This window comes from Felis catus, chromosome A1, assembly GCF_018350175.1.
Source record: "Felis catus isolate Fca126 chromosome A1, F.catus_Fca126_mat1.0, whole genome shotgun sequence".
NCBI lineage: Eukaryota > Metazoa > Chordata > Mammalia > Carnivora > Felidae > Felis > Felis catus.
This window is the reverse complement of record NC_058368.1, coordinates 135,609,152-135,636,839: the sequence shown is the minus strand read 5'-3', so window position 1 is coordinate 135,636,839 and position 27,688 is coordinate 135,609,152. Positions and strand designations below refer to the sequence as shown.

Genomic DNA, 27,688 nt, shown 5'->3' with positions numbered 1-27,688 from the left:
TTACCAAAAGTAAAAAAAATTTATTTTACAGAGTGGTTGGTTTTCAATACATCAATAATGTTTTAATTCCCTATTCTCATTTCAGCTTGTCTCATTTCAGTGGTTGGTTTCTCCTAAATAATTTAGTTTACATTTAAAGTGGCAATACAGCTTTTACGTAATGGATTTAAGTTATAATTAGAAACCAGTTTTATATACAGAAAATCCATAAATATAGAACTTTTATTCCTATTTTATCCTAGGGCTATGCAAAAAATTGACTAAAAATTTTTCATTTGGGTCTTTGTAATAAACATGTAAATACATTATTTACAATGGAGACATTTTATGACAGAAAGTAAACACACAGAAGTAATTTTGGTCTTCACCAGAATCCATCATTATATGTTCATTTTCGAAGATGATGTGACACATGTTCAAATTTTAAGATTCTCATTATACACGTAATTCAAGTAATTATTTTACTTGTACAATTAATGCTTCATTCTGTATTTAAATTTCCTTTATGAAAGATTCCTTGATCCAATAGTAGGGAACTTTAGAATTTGTCTCAAATACAGCAAAATGTTTCTGTACAATTATGTGCAATTTTCTTCCTTCTGGCAATATTATAAATACCGAGCAATTTCATCTTCATTTTCCATATTCCAGAGGTAATCCTTGAGTTAGCTCACATGATGTAAGTACCATCTTTGTAGTATTTCATGGACTCCATTTGTTTGGTCATAGCTAGAACATCATGAAATCCAGTACTTAGGCCAGACATATGTTGAAAGTATGCCTCTTTTTCCACTTGAATTGTTAAATTGTTTACTCCAGCATCTTTAAGTATTCCTGTAACCTGTTATAAAAACCCATACATTTTAAAGCATTTACATTAGTGCATTTAGTACATATGTCTCAAATAACTCATAGGACATTTTTTTCATAGCCACAGATAGTCAAAGATAATCCCCAGGGCGCCTGGGTGGCTCAGTCAGTTGAGTATCTGATTTCGGCTCAGGTCATGATCTCACAGCTCATGAGTTTGAGCCCTACATCAGGCTCTGTGATGACAGCTCAGAGTCTGGAGCTTGCTTCATATTCTGTCTCTGTCTCTCTCTCTGCCCCTCCCCTGCCCACGCTCTCTCTCAAATATAAATAAACATAAAAAAAAAAAAAAAGATAATCCTCAAAGTAATGTTTATTATTTACTTGGTAAAATGTTAAATATAATCTTTTAGAAGACCTGTAAATTACTGACCTGACATTCCAATTTGAAAAGAAGAACAGCTTTTGTTTCCAATTTGGTATGTTTAGAAAAGTGATATTAAAACTATTTTGATTCTTACCTCCAACCATAGCATATACCTTGCCAACTTTATTGTGATTATTATTAATCTAGAGGTATATTTATAATAATTAATTTCTAGATAACCGATTGGGAACCAAGGTGGATCACAAGTGATATTTTAACATTACCTTAAGCTTGTGCTCTAAATACTAAAACTTAATTTTTACCATTTTTGGGCAGAAAACAAATCTAGATGTAAAAAATAAGTTATATTATCTTTAGACAGCCAAAGATTGATGTTTTTGAACAAATGATTACTGAACTGTGTAATTTATGACGTGTGCAAATTTATGCATGAATTAACTCAACTGAAATTACTTTAAAAAGAAAAGCTGATCACCTGCTGTACTATTCTTTGCTCCAGCACATCGGATGCCACCTGTATATGAACTGTTCCTGCCACAACACTGGCTGAATGACGCCAAAAATGAGGGTCTCGGTATGATATTAATCCTTCAATTTTCTGTATCTGTAAGATAAAAAAAGAGGTGATATAAATGGACATAAAGCCTAATTTATTTAACACAAAGCAATCTTTTTGGTCCAGGAACCAGATGATTAAGTGTCTGACTCTCAATTTCGGCTCACGTCATGATCTCAAGGTTCATGGGATCGATCCCCACATCAGGCTCTGTGCTGACAAGCGTGGAGCCTGCTTGGGATCCTCTCTCTCCCTCTCTTAAGAAGAAAAAAAAAAGATAATAAGGAGAGCAAGGAAGTGAGAAAGGAAAGGGACAACTCGCTTGAAGTAAAATATTTCCAAAAGAGTGATGCCAAGGAAGACAGCTCTGAATGGGAAGTGAGTAATAGTTGCACACCCATTTTCCCTTCTTGAAGAGGTACTTTACCGATGCTAAACTTTGGGATACATTCAATGGACTAAATGGTTTCCTCATGTTGATACATACATTCACATATTATTTAGTATAGAAACATGTTCAAAAGATATCCTTTATGCTTAGTAATGGAGAACTGGTTAAAAACAGACAACACATATAATGTAATAGGACACTGTCATCAAAAATGTATTAAAGGTATTTATCAATATGACATAATTAAATGGGGAAAAATTTACAAAGTAGCACAAAATAGTTTTTTGCCATGTTCAAAATACCTAAAATATAGAAAAACAATTTTTAAAAGTGCTTCTTTCCAGGGGCACCTGGCTGGCTCAGTTGGCAGAGCATGCAACTCTTTTCTTTTTTCTTTTTAAATGTTTTTTAATTTTATTTTTAGAGAGAGTGAGAGACAGAGCGTGAACAGGGGAGGGACAGAGAGAGAAGGAGACACACAATCAGAAGCAGGCTCCAGGCTCCGACCTGTCAGCACAGAGCCTGACGTGGGGCTCGAACTCACAAACCGTGAGATCATGATCTGAGCCGAAGTCGGACACTTAACCACCTGAGCCACCCAGGTGCCCCTCTTTTTTTTTTTTTAATATATTTTTTTAATTTACTTATTTTGAGAGAGACAGAGACAGCACAAATGGGGAGGGGCAGAGAGAGAGACAGAGAGAGAGAGAGAGAGAACCCAAGCAGGCTCTGTGCTGTCAGCTTAGAATCTGATGTGGGGCTTGAACTCCTGAAACGTGAGCTCATGACCTGAGCTGAAACCAAGAGTTGGACGTTTAACCAACTGAGCCACCCAGGCACCCCTAGAGCATGCAACTCTTGATCATGAGTTTGAGCTCCACATTGGTGGCAGAGATTACTAAAATAAAATTAAAATAAAATTAAAATAAAATAAAATAAAATAAAATAAAATAAAATAAAATAAAATAAAATAAAATATAAAGAGGTTTCTTTCTAGGTGGTAGATGTGATTTTGTGTGTGTGTGCTTTTCTGTATTTTGAAGTTTTCCTTTTCCCATAATGGACATACATTATTTTTGAAATAAAACTTTTTTTCACTTTTAGAATAATGTAGTATTCACTAATAACAAGAAGGTGAGGGAACTACTAATTTTATTTATGAAAACAGTGGGTTAAGATGCTATTCCTTTAATATTCAAGATGCCAACTTTTCATCAGCAGATCCTGATTTAATATGATATGGCAAGGGTGCCTGGTTGGCTCAGTTGGTAGAGCATGTGACTCTTATCTTGAGTGAGTTTGAGCCCCACAATGGGTGAGGCTTTCTTTAAAAGAAAATATGACATGGCAAACCACAAGCTGAAAAAAATTTCTATTGTATTTGTTTTTTCTGTGAATTGCTGATTTATATTCTAGTCCATTTTCTTACAAGACTTTCTTTTTTAAACAAATTTGTTTTATAAAAATATTTTTTTATTTTTAACAGAGAGAGAGAGAATGAGAATGAGAGGGGTAAGGGCAGAGAGAGGGAGACACAGAATCTGAAGCAGGCTCTAGGCTCTGAGCTGTCAGCACAGAACCTGATATGGAGCTCAAACTCACGAACTGTGAGATCATGACCTGAGCTGAAGCTGGAGCTCAACCCACTGAGCCACCCAGGCGCCTCAAGACTCTCTTGATTTTTTTTTTTTAATTTTTAATTTTTTAGTGTTTATTTTTTGAGAGAGACAGAATGTGAGTAGGGCAGGGGCATAGAGAGAGCGAGTCATAGAATCTGAAGCAGGCTCCAGGCTCCAAGCTGAATGTAGGACTTGAACCCATAAGCTGTGAGATCATGACCTGAGCTGAAGTCAGCTGCCCAACCAACTGAGCCACCCAGGCGCCCCAAGACTCTCTTAATTTAAAAAATTATGCACAGTAAGTCTCTGGTTGCTTATATGTGCTGCAAATATTTTTCTCTTGTCTGCCTTCTGTATTTCTTATTTGTTAATGGAGTCTTTTGCCAATCAACAATTTTTAACTGCTCCAATCTATAGATTTTTTTTTGTCCTTTTTTGGCTTCTGGTTTCAATTTGAACTTATTAAAAAGGCTTTCTCTACATCTGTAGCCCTGAAAGTATTCTTCTACTTTATTTTAGTACCTTCATTATTTTTTATCTTTTACATATCCAGTACATTGGAAATATATTTTGATTTTTGGTGGTAAAGAGATACAGCTTTTTATATTCCACTAAGTAGAAATATTAATTAGGTCCACCCTTTCTCCCCACTGATCTAAAATGCCAAGCTTTGCTACATACTGAATTCCATAAATTTCCGGGTCTGTTTCTGGACCACCAATTAAAAAAAAATTGATTTATGTGTTTACTGTTGTGCAAAAACAAAACTATCATTTGTGTTGGATAATTCCGTAACTTTATAATCACCAAACAGCATCCTATTAGTTAATTCTGTAATTTATGGGTTTTTTTTGTTATTCTCAAGCATTAACTCTTCCAAATAAGCTTCCAAGTAATACTGGATAACAAAATAAAACAAACAAACAAAAGGAAAAAAAAACAAAAATCCCAAGGAAAGGCAACTGCACTGAGATTTAAATAAAAGAAATGCAACATCTTTACAATACTGTTTCCCATCCAAGAAAAATGTCTCCATTTATTCAGTACTTATTTTTATGTCCTTTAAATAAGACTGTATTTTCTTCATTCATATTTTTCACATTCCTAGTTGGGTCAACTTACTCAATTTCAAATGCTATTTTAAAAGGAAAAAATACGGGCACCAGGGTGGCTCAGTCGGTGTTCATTTTCAGCTCAGGTCATGATCTCACCATTTGTGAGTTTGAGCCCCGCATTGGGCTCTCTGCTGTCAGGGCAGACCCCACTTCGAATCCTCTCTCTCCCTCTCTCTGCCCCTCCACCCATTTGCATGCGTGCACAGGCTCTCTCTCAAAAATAAAATAAAACATTAAAAAATAACAATAAAAGGAAAAAATATAGTAAAGAAATTACACACAGTACCTTTTCTAAAGCAACATGTAGTTCTTTTTCACATTCTGGTGGCAATCTCAAAAGTAGAACCTGACAGGCATCTTTAATCAGTGGAACAACACTGAGAAATATTAATACGGCAATAAAAAGAGAACAGAGGGGATCAGCAATGAACCATCCAAACTGCTCTATAAGAACTGTGGATACGATCACACCAATACTGCCAAGCGTGTCTGCCAAAACATGTAGAAATACACCTGCAAGTAAAACACATGAAAACATTAAAAATTAAAGCACATCTAATTTAGTTCTTTTATCCATTTTATAAACAATACTGGGTATCTACTATGCACCAGAAATTCTGCTAGGGGATGGTACTTAAAAAAAAAAAACAACAAAAAACAAGGTCACTGCTCTCAAACAATTCACAGACCAGTGGTAAAGGGAAAAATGTAGGCAACGGTAACAGAGAGCGTTAAGTTTTATGATGGTGTGGTTTTCCTAGAAATCACACATGAGCCAAGTTTTGACATTATACAAATTACTTCTATTAAACCATCAGAATATATAATTTAACACAGTAAGTGATAAAAATTCCCCCATGTATATTTATAATACAATAAAAATTTCCTGGTTCTTTTGTAGTGAAAGTTCATAATGACACACTCAGTGTTCCCGTTCCAAATAATATTTATGCAAATGTCACAGGAAAAGGACTCTATAATAATCTGTTTAAAAATTGACATTTATGAACCAATGTGAGCATTTTCTACAACAGATGACTTTATTTATTTATTTTTTAACCACAGATTGTTTTACAAAAATAAAGCTGTACCAGAAGCCTAATACTTAATACAAGTAAGACAGTGTCAATTCAGAACACAACTGAAAGGTAGGACAATATTTGGCAAGGACTCACCCCTCATGTTAGCATTCATGCCTCTGCCTGCAGATCCGTGGCTGTGACCATGTCCGTGGTCACTGTGTCCATGCATATGGTGGGAATGGCTGTGATCAGATGCATGACAGCTTCCCTGAGAAGCTCCATGGTTATGGTTATGGGCATGGCTAAAGGCACAGATACCAATAAGGTTTACTATCAGCCCTCCAACTGAGACTGGCTAGTAAAAGGAGAAAAGAAAACCTTCAATTTGTAGTTAAAAAAATAATTTTGTTACTTAAAAGTTACTACAGATCTAAATGTTTTTTGTTTATGGCTTTAAAAGTATTTATGGTAAAACCTCACAAAGTTCAATAAGGAAATTCAGAAATGTTATTTACTTATTAATGTAGTTTTGTTTGGAAATCCAAAATTTTTAAAAATCGGATTTTTGAGTATTTTAGAAGAAACATTTTTAACTTCCAAAAACCAAAGTTTTGGCAAGTAGAAGGATTTGGACTTGCTTTAAGCAAGCGATTAAGAATAATATGCACCTGGCTCATGGTTCATGAATAAATAAATTATGCTAAAGTTTTGTTTTGTTTATTTAAATAGAGTTTGAAAGTACTGCTTAAGTATACACTGTAGTTGAAATCTCATTTATATTACTAGGTAAATTTCAGTTTGTAAGGCAATGATTATAATTTACTAACTAGTAGATTCCAAATACATACAGTCTTATTAGTGTCTTAAATACAGTAAAATTTGCCAAAGTAAAAAAAAAAAAGTATAATGGAAAAGCAAAGATATAAATGGCATTGTCTGGATTTAATAATGCCACAACAACATCCTAAAGGATACATAAAGTTACTTATCCTTGATTATCCTTACAAAATGATTTTGGGTAATAGTTAAGGGTGTTATTTAATTTATGTACGTCTACAATTTCTCCTTCAGAGAAATTCATTTGATTTATAAAAAGAATATATGGGGCGCCTGGGTGGCGCAGTCGGTTAAGCGTCCGACTTCAGCCAGGTCACGATCTCGCGGCCCGTGAGTTCGAGCCCTGCCTCGGGCTCTGTGCTGACTGCTCTGAGCCTGGAGCCTGTTTCCGATTCTGTGTCTCCCTCTCTCTCTGCCCCTCCCCCGTTCATGCTCTGTCTCTCTCTGTCCCAAAAATAAATAAACGTTGAAAAAAAAATTAAAAAAAAAAAAGAATATATAAAAATAACGGGTACAGATAATTCTAATCAATTTCCAAAGGATGTAAGAGAAGAGATTTACTTTAGTAATCATATATGGAAACTATGTATTTCTTATTGTGGCTCATTTGTTTGTCAGACTTTAAAATTTTAGTTAGCTTTATGAGCTTGAAGATGGTTACTGAACTTTGAATTAAATCAAATACTGCATAAAGAGATCCCCATCATCTCAACTACTTGTCCTCTAATGATAAATACTTCATTTGTATAGATTTCACCAGAAAAAAAAACAACATAGAAAGTATAATCCCCCTTATAATTCTAACCCTGAGTTAGTCACTAAGAGAATAGTGTACACTCTATGCATGTACTAAAATACATACATCAATCCCCTTTTAAACCGATAATAGCAACATGTTATAATACTGCTTTGGAAAATTTTTTTAACTTAGTACAGCTTACAAATATTTTTCATGCCTGTATATACAGATGTGCCTCATTCTTCTTACTGGGCACCTAGTTTTCTATAAACATCTTTATTTAGTCTTTTTATTGATTTTTTTCGCCATAATGAACAATGGCACAATGAATCATGCACCTTTACACACCTGTGCAAGTATTTCTGTAATAAATATTAAAGGTTAAAGGATGTGAGCATTTAAAATTCAAAATATATTTCCAAACTGTAATCCAAAGCATTTTACTAACATATACTTCCACCAACCAGATTCATAACTACAAGCCAGGTGCTAGAATTTAACACTTAATAATAAACCATTCAGGTCCCCAAGATACTTCACTTACATGTGGAAGAATGACAAAGGAGTTAACTCAATGTTGCTTAAAAAAAAAAAAAAAAAAAAAAAAAAAAGAAGCAAGATACAATGCGAATAGTGAGAAAGGGAAATCTAAGAAACTGAGGAAGGAAGACAGGAGTTAAGGGAAAATCTCTCACTTGAGACACACAAGCAAAGTCTTGAGGAAGGTGGAAAGGCAGATGTGAGGGAAGGGCATGCCAGCTTCAAGAAACAGCACATAAAGGTATGGCAATACAGGGAGAACATTAAAAATTTCTAACAGTAAATAATCTGTAAGATAAAGCCTTTAAAATGATAGTATTTTTCTGATTCGCTAACATTTTGCAAATTTCCTCAGGTATTTAAAAGCACATCTTGGGGCACCTGGGTGACTCGCAAGTGTGGAATTTTTGATTTTGGCTCAGGTCATATGTCGCGGTTTGTGAGATCAAGCCGCACGTCGGGCTCTGCTCTGACAGCCAGAGCCTGCTTGCAATTTTCTCTCTTCCTCTCTCTCTGCCCCTCCCCCATCCATGCTTGCTCCCTTTCAAAATAAATAAACGTTAAAAAAAATAAATAAAAGCACATCTTCATACAAAAACACTGGATAAGTCAGAAAGATATCTGTTATGTATTAGAATGTCATCTAATATTCTGACTGCTAAAATATGAGAGAAAAGGATTAATTTCTAAGAGTCAGCAGTGTAAATGTAAATACAGGGTCAAGAACTTATGTTAATTTAAATTATAAAAATAAAGTAAAACCTTCCTACATCAATAATTACAGATAGTTAAACTTTAGCATGGAGAAAGCTAAAGGGGTTATGAGTAAAAAATCAAACAGGAAAAAAAGAGACTTACTGTTAACATGTGTGTGTCTAATTCCGGAGGATCAATTAATCTAGCCACTGACTCCATAAACACAAAAAAAGCTATTACCATTAGAAAAAGTCCATTAATAAATCCAGAGAGAATTTCTATTCGGCCATACCTAGAAATGTAAAAAATATTTTTAGAAAGGAAAATGACAAATATTTTTATTTTATTTTTATTTATTTATTTAAATTTTTAATGTTTATTTATTTTTGAGAGAGACAGAGTGCGAGCAGGGGAGGGGCTGAGAGAGAGGGAGACACAGAATCCAAAGCAGGCTCCAGGTTCTGAGCCATCAGCACAGGGCCTGATGTGGGGCTCGAACTCACAAATGGTGAGATCATGACCTCAGCCAAAGTAGGCCGCTCAACCCACCCAGACGCCCCTACAAATATTTTTAAAGCATAAACATTATTATGTTACAAAAGAGGATATATAAGTCTAGATCTTCAATTATGTACATAATTAGTAAGACTAGAAAATTATCAAGATTTTAAACACCACACCAATGCTGAAAGAGTCTTTCTGTATATGTTTGTTAAAATTTTAAATATTTATCAAAGTCCTTCTTCAATGTTCTCTCTTATACAAGGCCTTGCCTAATTTATTAGCAAGAAGTTACTTCTCTCTCCTTTAAGCCTTTGATGGGTTCTGTACCTCTGTCACAACACACAGATTCTGCTTTGTACCAAAATTATTTGTATCTTTGGCCCCTCTGTCTTTCAGAATATAAAGAGTTGAAAATAGCTGAATTTATCAATCTATTTAGGGTCTTATGAAAATTCATCATATAAATCAGGGATTCTAGTATTTGTTGAAATGAATTCAGTTAATGAAAGGGCATTTCATGCATAGCCACTTCAAAGTTTGAATACTGGAGAAGCGGCAAGATGGCGGCTTAGGAGGACGCTGGGCTCACCGCGCGTCCTGCTGATCACTTAGATTCCACCTACACCTGCCTAAATAACCCAGAAAACCGCCAGAGGATTAGCAGAACGGAGTCGCCGGAGCCAAACGCAGACGAGAGGCCCACGGAAGAGGGTAGGAAGGGCGGCGAGGCGGTGCGCGCTCCACGGACTGGCGGGAGGGAGCCGGGGCGGAGGGGCGGCTCGCCGGCCAAGCAGAGCCCCCGAGTCTGGCTGGCAAAAGCGGAGGGGCCTGACTGTGTTCTGACAGCAAGCGCGACTTAGCGTCTGGGAGGTCATAAGTTAACAGCTCTGCTCGGAAAGCGGGAAGGCTGGAGGACAAAGGGAGGGGGAGCTGCTGAGCCCCCTGACAACACAGCTCAGTTTGGTGGGGAACAAAGGCGCTCGCCAGCGCCATCTCCCCCGCCCATCCCCCAGCCAAAATCCCAAAGAGAACCAGTTCCTGCCAGGGAACTTGCTCGCTCTGCGCAAACACCCAACTCTGTGCTTCTGCGGAGCCAAACCTCCGGCAGCGGATCTGACTCCCTCCCGCTGCCACAGGGCCCCTCCTGAAGAGGATCATCTAAGGAGAAGCGATCTAAGCCTGCCCCTCCTGCCCCTGTGCACCTTGCCTACCCACCCCAGCTAATACGCCAGATCTCCAGCATCACAAGCCTGGCAGTGTGCAAGTAGCCCAGACGGGCCACACCACCCCACAGTGAATCCCGCCCCTAGGAGAGGGGAAGAGAAGGCACACACCAGTCTGACTGTGGCCCCAGCGGTGGGCTGGGGGCAGACATCAGGTCTGACTGCGGCCCCGCCCACCAACTCCAGTTATACACCACAGCACAGGGGAAGTGCCCTGCAGGTCCTCACCACGCCAGGGACTATCCAAAATGACCAAGCGGAAGAATTCCCCTCAGAAGAATCTCCAGGAAATAACAACAGCTAATGAGCTGATCAAAAAGGATTTAAATGATATAACAGAAAGTGAATTTAGAATAATAGTCATAAAATTAATCGCTGGGCTTGAAAACAGTATACAGGACAGCAGAGAATCTCTTGCTACAGAGATCAAGGGACTAAGGAACAGTCATGAGGAGCTGAAAAACGCTTTGAACGAAATGCATAACAAAATGGAAACCACCACAGCTCGGCTTGAAGAAGCAGAGGAGAGAATAGGTGAACTAGAAGATAAAGTTATGGAAAAAGAGGAAGCTGAGAAAAAGAGAGATAAAAAAATCCGGAGTATGAGGGGAAAATTAGAGAACTAAGTGATACACTAAAAAGAAATAATATACGCATAATTGGTGTCCCAGAAGAGGAAGAGAGAGGGAAAGGTGCTGAAGGGGTACTTGAAGAAATAATAGCTGAGAACTTCCCTGAACTGGGGAAGGAAAAAGGCATTGAAATCCAAGAGGCACAGAGAACTCCCTTCAGACGTAACTTGAATCGATCTTCTGCACGACATATCATAGTGAAACTGGCAAAATACAAGGATAAAGAGAAAATTCTGAAAGCAGCAAGGGGTAAACGTGCCCTCACATATAAAGGGAGACCTATAAGACTCGTGACTGATCTCTCTTTTGAAACTTGGCAGGCCAGAAAGAATTGGCACGAGATTTTCAGGGTGCTAGACAGAAAAAATATGCAGCCGAGAATCCTTTATCCAGCAAGTCTGTCATTTAGAATAGAAGGAGAGATAAAGGTCTTCCCAAACAAACAAAAACTGAAGGAATTTGTCACCACTAAACCAGCCCTACAAGAGATCCTAAGGGGGACCCTGTGAGACAAAGTCCCAGAGACATCACTACAAGCATAAAACATACAGACATCACAATGACTCTAAACCCGTATCTTTCTATAATAACACTGAATGTAAATGGATTAAATGCGCCAACCAAAAGACATAGGGTATCAGAATGGATAAAAAAACAAGACCCATCTATTTGCTGTCTACAAGAGACTCATTTTAGACCTGAGGACACCTTTAGATTGAGAGTGAGGGGATGGAGAACTATTTATCATGCGACTGGAAGCCAAAAGAAAGCTGGAGTAGCCATACTTATATCAGACAAACTAGACTTTAAATTAAAGGCTGTAACAAGAGATGAAGGAGGACATTATATAATAGTTACAGGGTCTATCCATCAGGAAGAGCTAACAATTATAAATGTCTATGCACCGAATACCGGAGCCCCCAAATATATAAAACAATTACTCATAAACATAAGCAACCTTATTGATAAGAATGTGGTAGTTGCAGGGGACTTTAACACCCCACTTACAGAAATGGACAGATCAACTAGACACACGGTCAATAAAGAAACAAGGGCCCTGAATGAGACATTGGACCAGATGGACTTGACAGATATATTTAGAACTCTGCATCCCAAAGCAACAGAATATACTTTCTTCTCGAGTGCACATGGAACATTCTCCAAGATAGATCATATATTGGGTCACAAAACAGCCCTTCATAAGTTTACAAGAATTGAAATTATACCATGCATACTTTCAGACCACAATGCTATGAAGCTTGAAATCAACCACAGGAAAAAGTCTGGAAAACCTCCAAAGGCATGGAGGTTAAAGAACACCCTACTAACGAATGAGTGGGTCAACCAGGCAATTAGAGAAGAAATTAAAAAATATATGGAAACAAACGAAAATGAAAATACAACAATCCAAACGCTTTGGGACACAGCGAAGGCAGTCCTGAGAGGAAAATACATTGCAATCCAGGCCTATCTCAAGAAACAAGAAAAATCCCAAATACAAAATCTAACAGCACACCTAAAGAAACTAGAAGCAGAACAGCAAAGGCAGCCTAAACCCAGCAGAAGAAGAGAAATAATAAAGATCAGAGCAGAAATAAACAATATAGAATCTAAAAAAATTGTAGAGCAGATCAAAGAAACCAAGAGTTGGTTTTCTGAAAAAATAAACAAAATTGACAAACCTCTAGCCAGGCTTCTCAAAAAGAAAAGGGAAATGACCCAAATAGATAAAATCATGAATGAAAATGGAATTATTACAACCAATCCTTCAGAGATACAAACAATTATCAGGGAATACTATGAAAAATTATATGCCAACAAATTGGACAACCTGGAAGAAATGGACAAATTCCTGAACACTCACACTCTTCCAAAACTCAACCAGGAGGAAATAGAAAGCTTGAACAGACCCATAACCAGCGAAGAAATGGAATCGGTTATCAAAAATCTCCCAACAAATAAGAGTCCAGGACCAAATGGCTTCCCAGGGGAGTTCTACCAGACGTTTAAAGCAGAGATAATACCTATCCTTCTCAAGCTATTCCAAGAAATAGAAAGGGAAGGAAAACTTCCAGACTCATTCTATGAAGCCAGTATTACTTTGATTCCTAAACCAGACAGAGACCCAGGAAAAAAAGAGAACTACAGGCCAATATCCCTGATGAATATGGATGCAAAAATTCTCAATAAGATACTAGCAAATCGAATTCAACGGCATATAAAAAGAATTATTCACCATGATCAAGTGGGATTCATTCCTGGGATGCAGGGCTGGTTCAACATTCGCAAATCAATCAACGTGATACATCACATTAACAAAAAAAAAGAGAAGAACCATATGATCCTGTCAATCGATGCAGAAAAGGCCTTTGACAAAATCCAGCACCCTTTCTTAATAAAAACCCTTGAGAAAGTCGGGATAGAAGGAACATACTTAAAGATCATAAAAGCCATTTATGAAAAGCCCACAGCTAACATCATCCTCAACGGGGAAAAACTGAGAGCTTTTTCCCTGAGATCAGGAACACGACAAGGATGCCCACTCTCACCGCTGCTGTTTAACATAGTGCTGGAAGTTCTAGCATCAGCAATCAGACAACAAAAGAAAATCAAAGGCATTAAAATTGGCAAAGATGAAGTCAAGCTTTCGCTATTTGCAGATGACATGATATTATACATGGAAAATCCGATAGACTCCACCAAAAGTCTACTAGAACTGATACATGAATTCAGCAAAGTTGCAGGATACAAGATCAATGTACAGAAATCAGTTGCATTCTTATACACTAACAATGAAGCAACAGAAAGACAAAGAAACTGATCCCATTCACAATTGCACCAAGAAGCATAAAATACCTAGGAATAAATCTAACCAAAGATGTAAAGGATCTGTATGCTGAAAACTATAGAAAGCTTATGAAGGAAATTGAAGAAGATTTAAAGAAATGGAAAGACATTCCCTGCTCATGGATTGGAAAAATAAATATTGTCAAAATGTCAATACTACCCAAAGCTATCTACACATTCAATGCAATCCCAATCAAAATTGCACCAGCATTCTTCTCAAAACTAGAACAAGCAATCCTAAAATTCATATGGAACCACAAAAGGCCCCGAATAGCCAAAGGAATTTTGAAGAAGAAGACCAAAGCAGGAGGCATCACAATCCCAGACTTTAACCTCTACTACAAAGCTGTCATCATCAAGACAGCGTGGTATTGGCACAAAAACAGACACATAGACCAATGGAATAGAATAGAAACCCCAGAACTAGACCCACAAACGTATGGCCAACTCATCTTTGACAAAGCAGGAAAGAACATCCAATGGAAAAAAGACAGCCTCTTTAACAAATGGTGCTGGGAGAACTGGACAGCAACATGCAGAAGGTTGAAACTAGACCACTTTCTCACACCATTCACAAAAATAAACTCAAAATGGATAAAGGACCTAAATGTGAGACAGGAAACCATCAAAACCTTAGAGGAGAAAGCAGGAAAAGACCTCTCTGACCTCAGCCGTAGCAATCTCTTACTCGACACATCCCCAAAGGCAAGGGAATTAAAAGCAAAAGTGAATTACTGGGACCTTATGAAGATAAAAAGCTTCTGCACAGCAAAGGAAACAACCAACAAAACTAAAAGGCAACCAACGGAATGGGAAAAGATATTCGCAAATGACATATCGGACAAAGGGCTAGTATCCAAAATCTATAAAGAGCTCACCAAACTCCACACCCAAAAAACAAATAACCCAGTGAAGAAATGGGCAGAAAACATGAATAGACACTTCTCTAAAGAAGACATCCGGATGGCCAACAGGCACATGAAAAGATGTTCAGCGTCGCTCCTCATCAGGGAAATACAAATCAAAACCACACTCAGGTATCACCTCACGCCAGTCAGAGTGGCCAAAATGAACAAATCAGGAGACTATAGATGCTGGCGAGGATGTGGAGAAACGGGAACCCTCTTGCACTGTTGGTGGGAATGCAAATTGGTGCAGCCGCTCTGGAAAGCAGTGTGGAGGTTCCTCAGAAAATTAAAAATAGACCTACCCTATGACCCAGCAATAGCACTGCTAGGAATTTATCCAAGGGATACAGGAGGACTGATGCATAGGGCCACTTGTACCCCAATATTCATAGCAGCACTCTCAACAATAGCCAAATTATGGAAAGAGCCTAAATGTCCATCAAGTGATGAATGGATAAAGAAATTGTGGTTTATATACACAATGGAGTACTACGTGGCAATGAGAAAAAATGAAATATGGCCTTTTGTAGCAACGTGGATGGAACTGGAGAGTGTGATGCTAAGTGAAATAAGCCATACAGAGAAAGACAGATACCATATGGTTTCACTCTTATGTGGACCCTGAGAAATTAACAGGAACCCATGGGGTAGGGGAAGGAAAAAAAAAAAAAAAACAGGTTAGAGTGGGAGAGAGCCAAAGCATAAGAGACTCTTAAAAACTGAGAACAAACTGAGGGTTGATGGGGGGTGGGAGGGAGGAGAGGGTGGGTGATGGGTATTGAGGAGGGCACCTTTTGGGATGAGCACTGGGTGTTGTATGGAAACCAATTTGTCAATAAATTTCATATAAAAAAAAATAAATTACTATATTCTGAAAAAAAAAACAAAAAAAAAAAAACCAAAAAAACCCCACAAAGTTTGAATACTGTTTATAACAGCAAAGATGTGAATGACCACGCACATTCCATTGTCTCAAAGAAACTGTTAGGCAAAGAGCTCAAAATCTAACTAATTTTTGCTACCTCCATGTAAGATGGATTTGGCAGAGAGTATAATCTTGAGCTCACTGCCATTCAGTATCATGCTTGGTTTATCTCCTCTTACTTAATTCAAATTAAAGAAAACAAAAGCTCTGAAAAATTATTTGTATTAAAAGTAATACAATTGTATTTTCTGGGGTGCCTGGGTGGCTCAGTGCATGGGGGGCCAACTCTTGATTTCAGCTCAGGTAATGATCTCATCAGGCTCTGTGCTAACAGCATGGAGCCTGCTTGGGATTCTCTCTCTCCCCCTCTCTCTGCCCCTCCTCCACTCACGCACGCATGCATATTCTCTCTCCCTTTCAAAATAAATTAAAAAAATTTTTTTTTTTAAATTTTATTTCTTAAGATGGAATTTGCCCTGAGAATTTTTTTCATTTTGTTACATCACCTTGATGGTCAAGGTACCTACCCATAGGAGAAAATCCGAGTTGCTTTCCATCTACTCATCAGGGCTGCAAAAAGTCCCATGACCAAAGCAGAGCAGTCAAAGAGCATGTGAAATCCATCTGAGATCAGACCCAGACTATTGGTCAACACTCCATAGAATAATTCCACAAAGGTAAAAAGCTAAAATATGTTTAAAGACAAATAGGGGAGGAATGTGTTGGGAAATACTGTTTCAATACATTTATCAGAATGCAATCATGACAATTTTAACCGTTTATTACACAAACCTTACTTGATGATATAACTGCTATTTTATTTCATTTCATATAAACTGTTAAGATACTAAATCAGATAGGTTCATCTTACACATCATTTAAAAGGAGACAGTTTCATTTATATGACTGTAGAACTCAATAAACTAGGCTACAAAATGTTAGCACTGTGGTCTGTAGTGAGATCCTGTAAGAAGTAGATAAAAATCTTTACAGGATACTATATTTACTGATTTGAAATAGTACACTAAACTGATGCAACTAAAATGCCTCAAAAGTTGCATAAGTAGTCTGAATATGATCCTGTAATCTTCCTATTACTTACAGAAAATATAGTTTTAGCCCCTGATGATCAGAAATTTTGGTAATTACTAAAATTCTACCAGAAATATCAAAATTAAAAGATTAAACTTTTTAAGGTATGTCATTAATATTTAAAAATCTTACCAGATTCAAGCACAAGAAGTAAAAGATCTGCCTAGAGTCATTTTCCTCAAGAATTTGTTTTAGTGATTCCTTAATAAACCTAGGGATCGATTGGGAGCTATGCTGAAAAGCATCACCCATGAAGTTATAAAGAGGTGTTCCTTCAGGAGAATATCCAATTAGAGTGCCTTTCTGTCCTCTCTTAGAAGGAGATGATAAGATGTTGGCAGCTAAAAAAAGGAAAAAAAACCCATGAACATTATAAAAGCTTTAAAAGCTTAAGCTACCAAACCAACACCGTCCGTACCTGTCAGCACTAAATGCAAGCACTGAACAAATTCCCAAATTAAGTAAATGACTTCCACACCAGAATCCATAAGATGAAATTTCCTAAGGGGAAAAGTGCTCACACAAAATGAAGAATATAGCGCTCACTACCACTCCTCCGGACAGGACGTGTTCAGTGCTTTCCTGGTGTGCTGCTCTGTTCATAGCTCGAAGCTGGTCTGTTATTGGATGTGTCCAAAAGTTTCCAAAAAGTAAAGCACTAATAAAAATGGGAAAGGATCCATAGCGGGCACATTTGGAAACTTCCATTTTGACTGAACAAACAGAATCGACATAGAAATCCAGGATCATGACAAAAAAGATAACTGTTGTGAAAGGCATAATGAGAGAAAACCAAGACTCGACTTTACTCTAGGAATTAAACAGAGAAGAAAAAAAGAAATTGTCAGTACTGCACAGGTATAAAGTTCATATCTTATGTTTTAGTTAATCTCTTTATATATAAACAAATACTGTGATTAAATATGATTCATAAAATGCCAAAATATAAGAGACATAAAACATTACTGCATTTTCCTAGTAGTCCCCAAAGTATTAAAAAACAAAAGCATTATGGTTTAATAATTTTATAAATACTAAGTGATCCACAATCCTTGTGTATAAGTAACACATGGTTAAGTATTAAATTGTGTCTTTTTTTAAAATAAATTTTTTGGGGCGCCTGGGTGGCTCAGTTGGTTAAGCGGCCGACTTCGGCTCAGGTCAGGATCTCGCGGTTCGTGAGTTCGAGCCCCGCGTCAGGCTCTGTGCTGATAGCTCGGAGCCTGGAGCCTGTTTCCGATTCTGTGGCTCCCTCTCTCTGACCCTCCCCTGTTCATGCTCTGTCTCTCTCTGTCTCAAAATAAATAAACGTTAAAAAAAAAAAAAAAAATAAAATAAATTTTTTTTTTTTTTGGAACTGCGACGCTTTCCAAGGCACGGGCCCCTCTCTCAGGGCGAACCCATTCCAGGGCGCCCTGCCCTTCACAAAGAAAAGAGAACTCTCCCCTGAGCTCCCGCCAGCTTCTCTGGGATCGGTTGCGTTACCGCACTTAAAATAAATTTTTTAAGTGTATTTATTTTGAGAGAGATACAGAGAGTGCTAGCTGGGGAAGAGCAGAGAGAGAGAGAGAGAGAGAGAGAGAGAGAGAGAGAGGGAGGGAGAGGGAGAAGGGGAGGGAGAGGGAGAGAACCAAGCAGGCTCCACAGGGTCAGTGCAGAGCCTAAACAGGGCTTGAACCCACAAAACCCCAAGATCATGACCTAAGCGAAAATCAAGAGTCAAACGCTCAACCGACCGAGCCACCCAGGCACCGTGTCTTTTTTTTTTTTTAATGTTTATTTATTTTATTTTGAGAGAGAGAGAGAGCAAGCACACATGTACCTACATGTGGGTGGGAGACGGGCAGAAAGAGAAAGGGACAGAAAATCCCAAGCAGGCTTCCCTTTCAGCATGGAGCCCAACATGGGGCTTGATCTCACGACCCTGGGATCAGGACCTGAGCCGATATTGTGAGTCGGATGCTTAACTGAGTCACTCAGGTACCTCCTAAATTATGTCTTTAACTGATTCCTTTGAGCTACAGGAATGGGAGGGATATATATATATGTGATAGTACTTAATTTATATTTTCTATAAGCAATAAAAATTCCAAAAATTTTTCAAAAATTATGAAAAAAAGCAAAGATAACTTACAACACTTGTAAGCTCGAAGTGAAATAAAATACAATGTACTGAAATGAACTAAAATTTATAAGTAACAGCAATTCATTTTACTTATGACCAATACATTCCTGCTCTTACCTCAGTTGTCACAGAAAGAACAATGACCCATGGACATAAGAGAAGCACAGAAACAAGATGGGATAAAGCTTGAAGACGCTTGGCTCCACCAACATCTATAGAGAGTTTTCTGGATGCTGTATGAAAACCAACTTTACAACACAAAGCCAGTACTAGCAATAATACTCCACCCTATAAATAAAATTACATAAGTTTGATTAGAAACACACGGTTCACTCAATCCTTCAATACATAGTATTGGAAGAAATGGAACTATTACGTTTTTTCCATATCCTAAATTACCGAACTACTTAAATGTCAGGCAGTGCTGTAAATTACTGATAACTTACTTTAATGCACTTTTAAAGTTACAGTTGTGGTAATTTTTCAAAATCTCTTGATTATGTTAGGAACAAAGAAAAGAACATACCTTGTGATCTGCCACACCTAAGAAGGCAATGGCTGTGTAAAGCATGTGAGTTAGAGCGCTGTCATGATGTCCTTCAGCTAAGTGAGTTGCAGTAAAGGAAGAAAAACCCCAAATATTAACTCTTTGAATTCTGAAGTCCTCCTAAAATTTTAGCTACATTATTTTGGGTTGACTAGAGACTAGTTTGGGAACCCCAAACCTGACTACCTGCAACAATATATTGCCCTTAAAAACAAAACAATTAAATATTTAATTTTGGGACATAATTTATAAATTGGAATGGCTTGTATTTTTGTTGTCTCCAAAATAATTATAATAGTGCTTGAGATACAGTTGTTAAATTTCAGGAGTTAACCTTCAAAAGTATATGCATGCATACTATGAGTAGGGCAAAGGGACAAGACCAAGGAACATTTTGGACCATTCCTACCAAGGAATTAAGGTTGCTCTTTCAGAACAAGAGGTCGAATCAATCCTAAATCTATTTCTAAATCACTGACCACGTAAGCCTCAGTAAAGCAGCAAGTAGAAAGGGTTGGTGGGGCGGAGACATATCACAAGCAATGTGGAGTTTTGCAGTCATGCCACCCTCTTTCAGTCTAAGAAAGTAAACTGTTGTTTAAGTAACAGGCTCTAGAACAGTATCAGTAACCAGAAGAATTAAAACTGGTGTTCCAAGTTCTGTTAAGTGGAGCGGGCAAAGGGGTATGGACAGGAAGGAACAAGGCATGTCTGTTTGTAGAGGAAAAGGGGTATACTTATTTGACTGGAAAGTTGGGGTTATAGAAGAGTAGAAGCTGAACTGGAAATAACAGTTTAGAGCAAGAGAGTGATTACCAGGTTAAGGAATTTCAACTTTTTCTTTTCGGCAAGAAGATGCCAAAGATTTTTCATTAAATTTCAAAAAAAAGTTTATATTTAATAATTGCAACTGACTTCTAAATCAAGTATTTGAATTGTTAAATTTGTTACAAGGGAGCCAACAGATTGATTTTGTTGACTGGCAAATCCTTTTTTTTTGTTTTGTTTTAAGCACCAGGACATTCTAAAATATTCTTTCACTGTCTCTGTAGAATATATTGATTAGGACGCCATAAAATATTTGATTTAGAATAAATTTACTCATTATTTGAATACCTACATTAACTCATGGAAGTTTCATTCATGACTGATCAGTTTAATTCAATCCTCCTTGTCCCATTCTGCCAGTTTCCTATTTTCAAGACTATATAATTCCAATCTATTGCAAAAGGATACGGTGTTCAGCCATTTTAGCCATGAGATCATCATTGTCGAAAAGCAATAGGCAGATCACAGCAATAATGAAAAAAGCAGCCCCTCTTGTCTGAAAATGAAGAAAATATTCCTCAGGATGACTATTTTAAGAGTTGATTTTTAAGACCATGACTATACAAATACTAAAGAAAAATTGTTTTCAAATAAATATGTGAAGAAAAAATAACATCTGACATTAAAGCCCTTCTACTATATAACATAAATAAGCAGTATTAACAGATAAAAAAAGCAAAGAGCTACAACAAATTCTGCAGAATAGTTTAAGGGCATTTAAGGCACATAATAATGATGACTTCAACTGTCTCCTTGTTCATAGGACTAGGCATGTTACCATGCACAAACCATTTATGTTTGCAGAATTAATATCCCTAAATGTTATTTTGCTTCGGGTTGAAAAGCTCAAGAAGCTACAGAATTATTAGCATGAACTTACTTTATTCTACAACATGCAAGTGATAGACAGTTAATTTACAGTTAATTATTGATAATAATATCAGTATTCTAGTTATGACTCTTCTATGGAAACAGAACTAAGAGGGCACATTAAGAAAATTGGCAGTCATTTCTCATATCCAGTAAAGGTGCAGAGCATTTAAAAGCTGATAAATTTTTAAATTTTATATTCTCATTCCAGGGAAAGGATTTTGATGAAAAAAAAATCATAGGAGGAACATACTGCCTAGTTTATGCAAATACTTCAGAATTTTGGGTATAAAAGCCATCCAAATAGCATTATTATACATTCTGTATTTATAAATTTATAGGTGTACTACCATACACTTTCATTAAATAAAAGTTAAAATTTAAAGTGAGAGTCCTATTCATTAATGTGATCACCACTATACTTGATAAATTCTCTTAGAGTGGTGGATATTTTGACAAAAGTCAGTACACATAAACCACACAATATCAACAATACCCAGCTATGGAGAATGTAATTTAATCTTTTGTCAAAGAGAGCAAATGAAATTTTGTAGTGCTTCAGTCACAGCTAAGAAAAAAACCCTGCTGGTGGATAGATGCCTAGATTTGTAACACACTAATGAGAAAATATATATGATTTATACTCTCATTTCTAAGTCTAACTGCAACAAATTTTTTAAGTCATTTAGTGTGTGTGTGTGTGTGTGTGTGTGTGTGTGTGTGTGTGTGTGAGTGAGAGAGAGAGTGAGAGTGAGAGAGAGAATCTCAAGCTGGCTCCATGTTGTCAGTGCAGAACCTGACGTGGGGGGCTCAACCTTACATCATGAGACTGAGATCATGATGGGAGCTGAAATCAATAGTCAGATGCTCAACTGACTGAGGCATCCAGGTGCCCCTAAAGTCAGTTGTATTTCTTTTGTGAGTTGTCTTTCCCCGCCCTTGGATCATTTTTACTGAGAATCTTAAGCATTTTTCTTAACTTACTTGAGTGATTTATATTTTAAAAGAAATGTAAAACTTTTACTTGTGGTAATTTTTGTTGTTATTGTTAGTTTGTTGTCTGCACAATGACTTCTGTTACATAGAAGGTTATAATCATAATGAAATCAAATTTACTGAGTTTTCCCATTGTGATTTTTTCCCACTGCTTTTATGCTCAGAAGGTTTTCTCCCCATAATTTATTTTATTTTACATATATTTATTTTATATATTATACATGTTTATATTATTTTGTATGTTATATATTTATGTTATTTAATACATTTTACACATTTTAATTCTACATTTATTTTATTATATATTTGTGTCCACAAAACTCTTCAATCCACTTGACATTTTTTTATTTTTAAATATTTATTTATTTAAAATAATGAGAGAGAGAGAGAGAGAGAGAGAGAGAAAACCCATGAGCAGGGGAGGGGCAGAGAGAGAGAGGGAGACGCAGAAATCCAAAGCAGGCTCTAGGCTCTAAACTGTCAGCACAGAGCCCAACGTGGGGCTTGAACTCACAAAACTGTGAGATCATGACCTGAGCTGAAGTCGGACAATTAACCAACTGAGCCACTCAGGTGCTCCACTTGACATTTATTACGGCGTAATATATGAATGGGATCAAAGAAAGAGTGGCATACAGGGTACGCCTGGGTGGATCAGTCAGTTAAGCAACTAACTCTTGATTTCAGCTCAGGTCATGATCTCATGGTTTGTGAATTCGAGCCCCTTGTTGGGCTCTGTACTGATGGCACAGAGCCTGCTTGGGATTCTCTCTCTGCCCCTCTATCTCTGCCCCTCTCCTGCTCATGCTGTCTTTCTCTCAAAATAAAATAAACATTGAAAGAAAAAAAATATTGGCATATGCTTTAATATTAATGATCCTATTTGAAATCTATGGGCTGGGTAGTCTCTCTGCTCTCCTTGGCATATTACTTTGTTCACTTAATTTTATTCATGTGCCTCCAATACTCAGCTTGAAACAGCTCCTTTTAGAACACGGACTACTACACCTTATTTATCTTTATTTTTCCTTTCCCCTGTAACTGGGACAATGTACCATGCACAGAAAGCATTCAATTTGGTAAAACAGAAATACTGTAGTTTTAAGAATTTGGAATTGCAGATTTATGACTCATTTACCAAAGAAGGATAATTCTTAAGTTATTTAAGATAAAGAAGGCTTCTGGGGTACCTTCAGTAGGTTAAATGTCTGACTCTCAATTTAAGGGTCGTGAGACTGAGCCCTGAGTAGGTCTCTGCACTGAGTGTATAGCCTACTTAAGATTCTCTTCCAAGCCTTCTACCCTTCTCCCGCTCATGTGTGCACTCTCAAAAAAAAAAAAAAAAAAAAAAGATAAATAAAGCTGCCTAGTTGGCAAAATGCTCATTAGCCTTTATAACAAGTTCTTAGGTATTTTCCAAAAATGATGAATAAGGGTTAAAAATGAGGTGTGCGAGGGGCACCTGAGTGGCTCAGGTGGTTAAGCAGATGACTCCTGATTTTGGCTCAGGTCATGATCTCATGGTTCGTGAGATCGAGCACCGGGTTGGGCTCTGCACTGACAGTTCAGTGCCTGCTTCTCGCTCCCTCTCTCTCTCTGCCCCTCCTTTGCTCTTTTTCTCTCAAAATTAATTAAAAAAAAAAAAAAAAAAGAAAGAAGAAAGAACAAGGTGGGTGACAGGCTTGGCTACAGCATGATGTAGATTTTTGTGGTGATCAAACAGTTCTGAATCTTGATGTAAGGTCTATGGATTATATCAATGTCAATTTCTTGGTTTCCATAGTGTGTTTGAGTTGGGTAAGAAGTTACCACTGAAACTGAGTGAAGGGTGCTCTTCGTGCTTTTTGCCACTTTCTGGGAACATATGATGATGTTGGAATAAAAAGTAAAAAAAGTTTGTAAGAAAAAGTTAAAATTAGCAGAAAAAGCCCCTGAATTCTTTTATTTATTTATTTTTGAGAGAGAGAAAGTGTGTGGGCAAGCATGGGGGGAGGGGCGGAAAGAGAGGAAGAGAGAGAGAGACTCCCAAGCAGGCTTCCAGCTGTCAGTGAGGAGACCAATGTGGGGCTCGAACTTACGAACTGTGAGATCATGATCTGAGTGAAATCAAGAGTCAGTGCTTAACCGACTGAGTCATCCAGGTGCCCCCACCCTTACATTCTTTTAAATGCTAAAAGATATTATTTAATTGCTTTAGTTAATACTTTACACATATACTTTCAATTTTCAAGTAACTAATAAAAGAAAATTGTACCTTTGCTGGTCCTCCTCCAGAACTAGTGAACAAAACACTGAGTAGTGAGATGACAACAATATCACTGTGTTCAAATAGCAGCAAAGTCCTAGAAAAATACAAAAACATTATCATTCACATAAAATATATCTGATCTTTACCAAGAAGCATGAATTCAACAAAAGTAAGAGAAAGTAAGTATTTATTCCTGATTTCATAAAACACTGAGAAAAATAAATAGGTACAAATGCTTTAGAATTAGCTACCTTTTGGCATTATCTATCCGGTAATACTACTTGCATGATTATATCACAACAATTTCTTGTGTACGTGTGCCAGGAAACACTTAGAAGGTTGCTCATACCAGCTTTGTCTGCAGTAGCCTCAACTTAATGCTACTGGTAAGAAAAAAATATAAATTAGAGTGTATCTATTCAATGGACTATTTTACAACAGTAAAAAATGAATAAAATTATATGAATATATTAAGAAATGGTGAATACTACACTTTAAATGTGTTATAGACTGCATGTTTGCATCCCCTCTAATTTTATACGTTGAACTCAATCCCCAGTGTGAATCCCCTCATGAATGGAATTAAAGCCCTCATATAAAAGACGATAGAGCGCTCCCTTTGCCCCTTCTGCCATGTGAGGTTATAGAGAAACCAGGAAGCAGTGCCTCACCAGACAGTGAATCTGCCTCACCTTGATCTGAGACTTGCCAGTTTCCAGAACTGTGAGAAGTAAATTTGTGCTGTTTAAAAGCTACCCAGTCTTGGGGCGCCTGGGTGGCGCAGTCGGTTAAGCGTCCGATTTCAGCCAGGTCACGATCTCGCGATCCGTGAGTTCAAGCCCCGTGTCAGGCTCTGGGCTGATGGCTCAGAGCCTGGAGCCTGTTTCTGATTCTGTGTCTCCCTCTCTCTCTGCCCCTCCCCTGTTCATGCTCTGTCTCTCTCTGTCCCAAAAATAAATAAACGTTGAAAAAAAAAATTAAAAAAAAAAAAAATAAAAGCTACCCAGTCTTTGGTATTTTTGTTATAGCAGCCCAAATGGACTAAGAAAAAAGGAATGAATCTTAAGGTACGTGAATCTTATATTTAAAAATTGCCATAAAAATGAACTATATATATATAACATGCATCAAGATGGGCAAGTCTCAAACATAAATTTAAATGCAAAAAAGTACACTGTAGAACATACACACAAAATCATCTATGTACATAAAGTAAAAAACTTGTAAACATTAAAAAAAACCACAATTAAACATTAAAAAAAAAAGACTTAGGTACATATGTGAAAAAACTATAAAGGAAACCAAGAAAATGAAAAACAAAACTTAAGATGTTGACTACACCCAAGGGTAGGGGGAGATGGGGATACAGTCAGGAGGGAAACACCAGCATTCAAAGGCATTGGTAAGATAGGTATTTTTTTTTTTTTAAGTTTATTTATTTCAAGACAGAGAGAAAGCAGACAAGGGCAGAGAGAGGGGGAGACAGAAAATATCAAGCAGGCTTTGAACTATCAGCACAGAGCCTGATGTAGGGCTCGAACTTACAAACCATGAGATCATGACCTGAGCTGAAATCAAGGGTCAGACGCTTAACCAACTGAGCCACCCAGGATCCCCATATATATACATGTGTTATATACACATATACAGATATATATATATATATATATATATATATACACACATACATACATACATATATATATATATATATATATATATATACACACACATACATACATATATATATATATATATTTTTTTTTTTTTTAGAGAGAGAGAATGCACAAGTGAGCATGCGGTATAGGGGAGGGGCAGCAGGAGGGAGAGAGAGAATCTTATGCAGGCTCAACACTCAGTGAGGAGCCCCATGTGGGGCTTGATCCCACAACTGTGAGATCATGACCTGAGTCAAAATCAAGAGTCACTACCCTTAACTGACTGAACCAACCAGGTGCCCCCAAGTATTGGTAAGATTTTATTTGGGGGACTGGATGTTAGATATGTAAATGTTCCCTATTATTAAACATATTTCCTCTCTTATCTGTGTGAAATATTTTAAAAACTTGAAAAACTATCACCAGCAAAAACAGGGCTTATAGGATCTAAATAGTAAGATTTTCAGCTGCTCTTTTAACACATTTTCATTTTTTCTCTTTACTCAAAAATCTGTAATACAGAACACAGCAATGCTAACTTTAATTCTATTAATGATTATGAGGTACAACTTAAGAAAATAAATATATCAAAAGAGTAATACCAACCTGAAATGAGACAGGCTATGGAACACCAAAGAGGTCTTTTTTATTTGAGAGAGAGACAGTATGTGTGTGTGTACATGTGCATGAGGGAGAGCAGCAGAGGGAAAGAGAGAGAATCCTACGCTGGCTCCACAGGAAACATGGAGCCCACTGCAGGGCTTGATCCCATAATCCTGGGATCATGCCCTGAGCTGAAATCATGAGTCAGAAGCTCAACCGAATGAGCCACCCAGGCACAACTCCACAAAGTCTTTCTAGTCAAGAAACTGCATGATAGTTTTTATTTTTTAAAACTTAAGTAGGCTCCATGCCCAACATGGGGCCTGAACTCACCACTTTGAGATAAAAGAGTTGCATGCTCTACCGACTGAGCCATCCAGGCACCCTGCACGATGGTTTTAATAAAAGAATGAGAGGGGCAGTGTTGGCACAGGAGCTGGCAGTGAGGGATTTTAAGGGTAGGAAGTAGAGGACTAAATAAGGAGTCAAGTAAGAATTTGACAATTTTCCCCTTCTTTCCCTACCCTAATGTGGGGAAAGTGATTTAATAACATACAGAACAAAACATAATTTCATGGAAAAGAAACTTAAAATATTAGAGATGGTAATACTGTTAATCATATTCAAGCATAAAGTGAAAAAGCTCTCCCAAGCTGAGAAAATCCAGCTGCCTTACCTACCATTCCAGGATGCTGCTGCTGTCATGGACAAGGACATGACATCTGGAATTAAGTATACCCTGCATCTGACGAAGTACACGGTAAACAAGCTAAAGGGACTCAAACCTGGAAGCTATTCTATTAGCCAAAAGAGGGGAAAGGATTTTCACAAAGCATTTTCCACCTACCATTTTTACTCTGTCTACCCCATTATTCTGAGTGAGATTCTTTAAAATATCCTTAATTTTATTCCTTTCCTCTCATCATCATACCCCCCTCCTCCCAACAATGGCCAGGTACTTTTTCTTAT

General features: G+C 37.3%; 1 protein-coding gene across 1 annotated transcript in view; it reads right to left on the bottom strand.

The window, feature by feature from the left end:
• The window catches only part of SLC30A5 (solute carrier family 30 member 5), a 41,240-nt gene continuing 13,552 nt past the window's right edge, over nt 1–27,688 (bottom strand). The window contains exons 5-16 of the mRNA XM_011283965.3: nt 24,465–24,552; nt 20,753–20,840; nt 19,496–19,572; nt 19,087–19,257; nt 17,366–17,654; nt 16,977–17,185; nt 16,280–16,437; nt 8,876–9,005; nt 6,055–6,256; nt 5,166–5,392; nt 1,674–1,802; nt 1–841 (exon numbers count right to left, since the gene is read on the bottom strand). Of these exons, the coding sequence (XP_011282267.1) occupies nt 671–841; nt 1,674–1,802; nt 5,166–5,392; nt 6,055–6,256; nt 8,876–9,005; nt 16,280–16,437; nt 16,977–17,185; nt 17,366–17,654; nt 19,087–19,257; nt 19,496–19,572; nt 20,753–20,840; nt 24,465–24,552 (1,939 nt within the window). The 3' untranslated portion in view covers nt 1–670. The remainder of the gene's footprint in view (nt 842–1,673; nt 1,803–5,165; nt 5,393–6,054; nt 6,257–8,875; nt 9,006–16,279; nt 16,438–16,976; nt 17,186–17,365; nt 17,655–19,086; nt 19,258–19,495; nt 19,573–20,752; nt 20,841–24,464; nt 24,553–27,688) is intronic.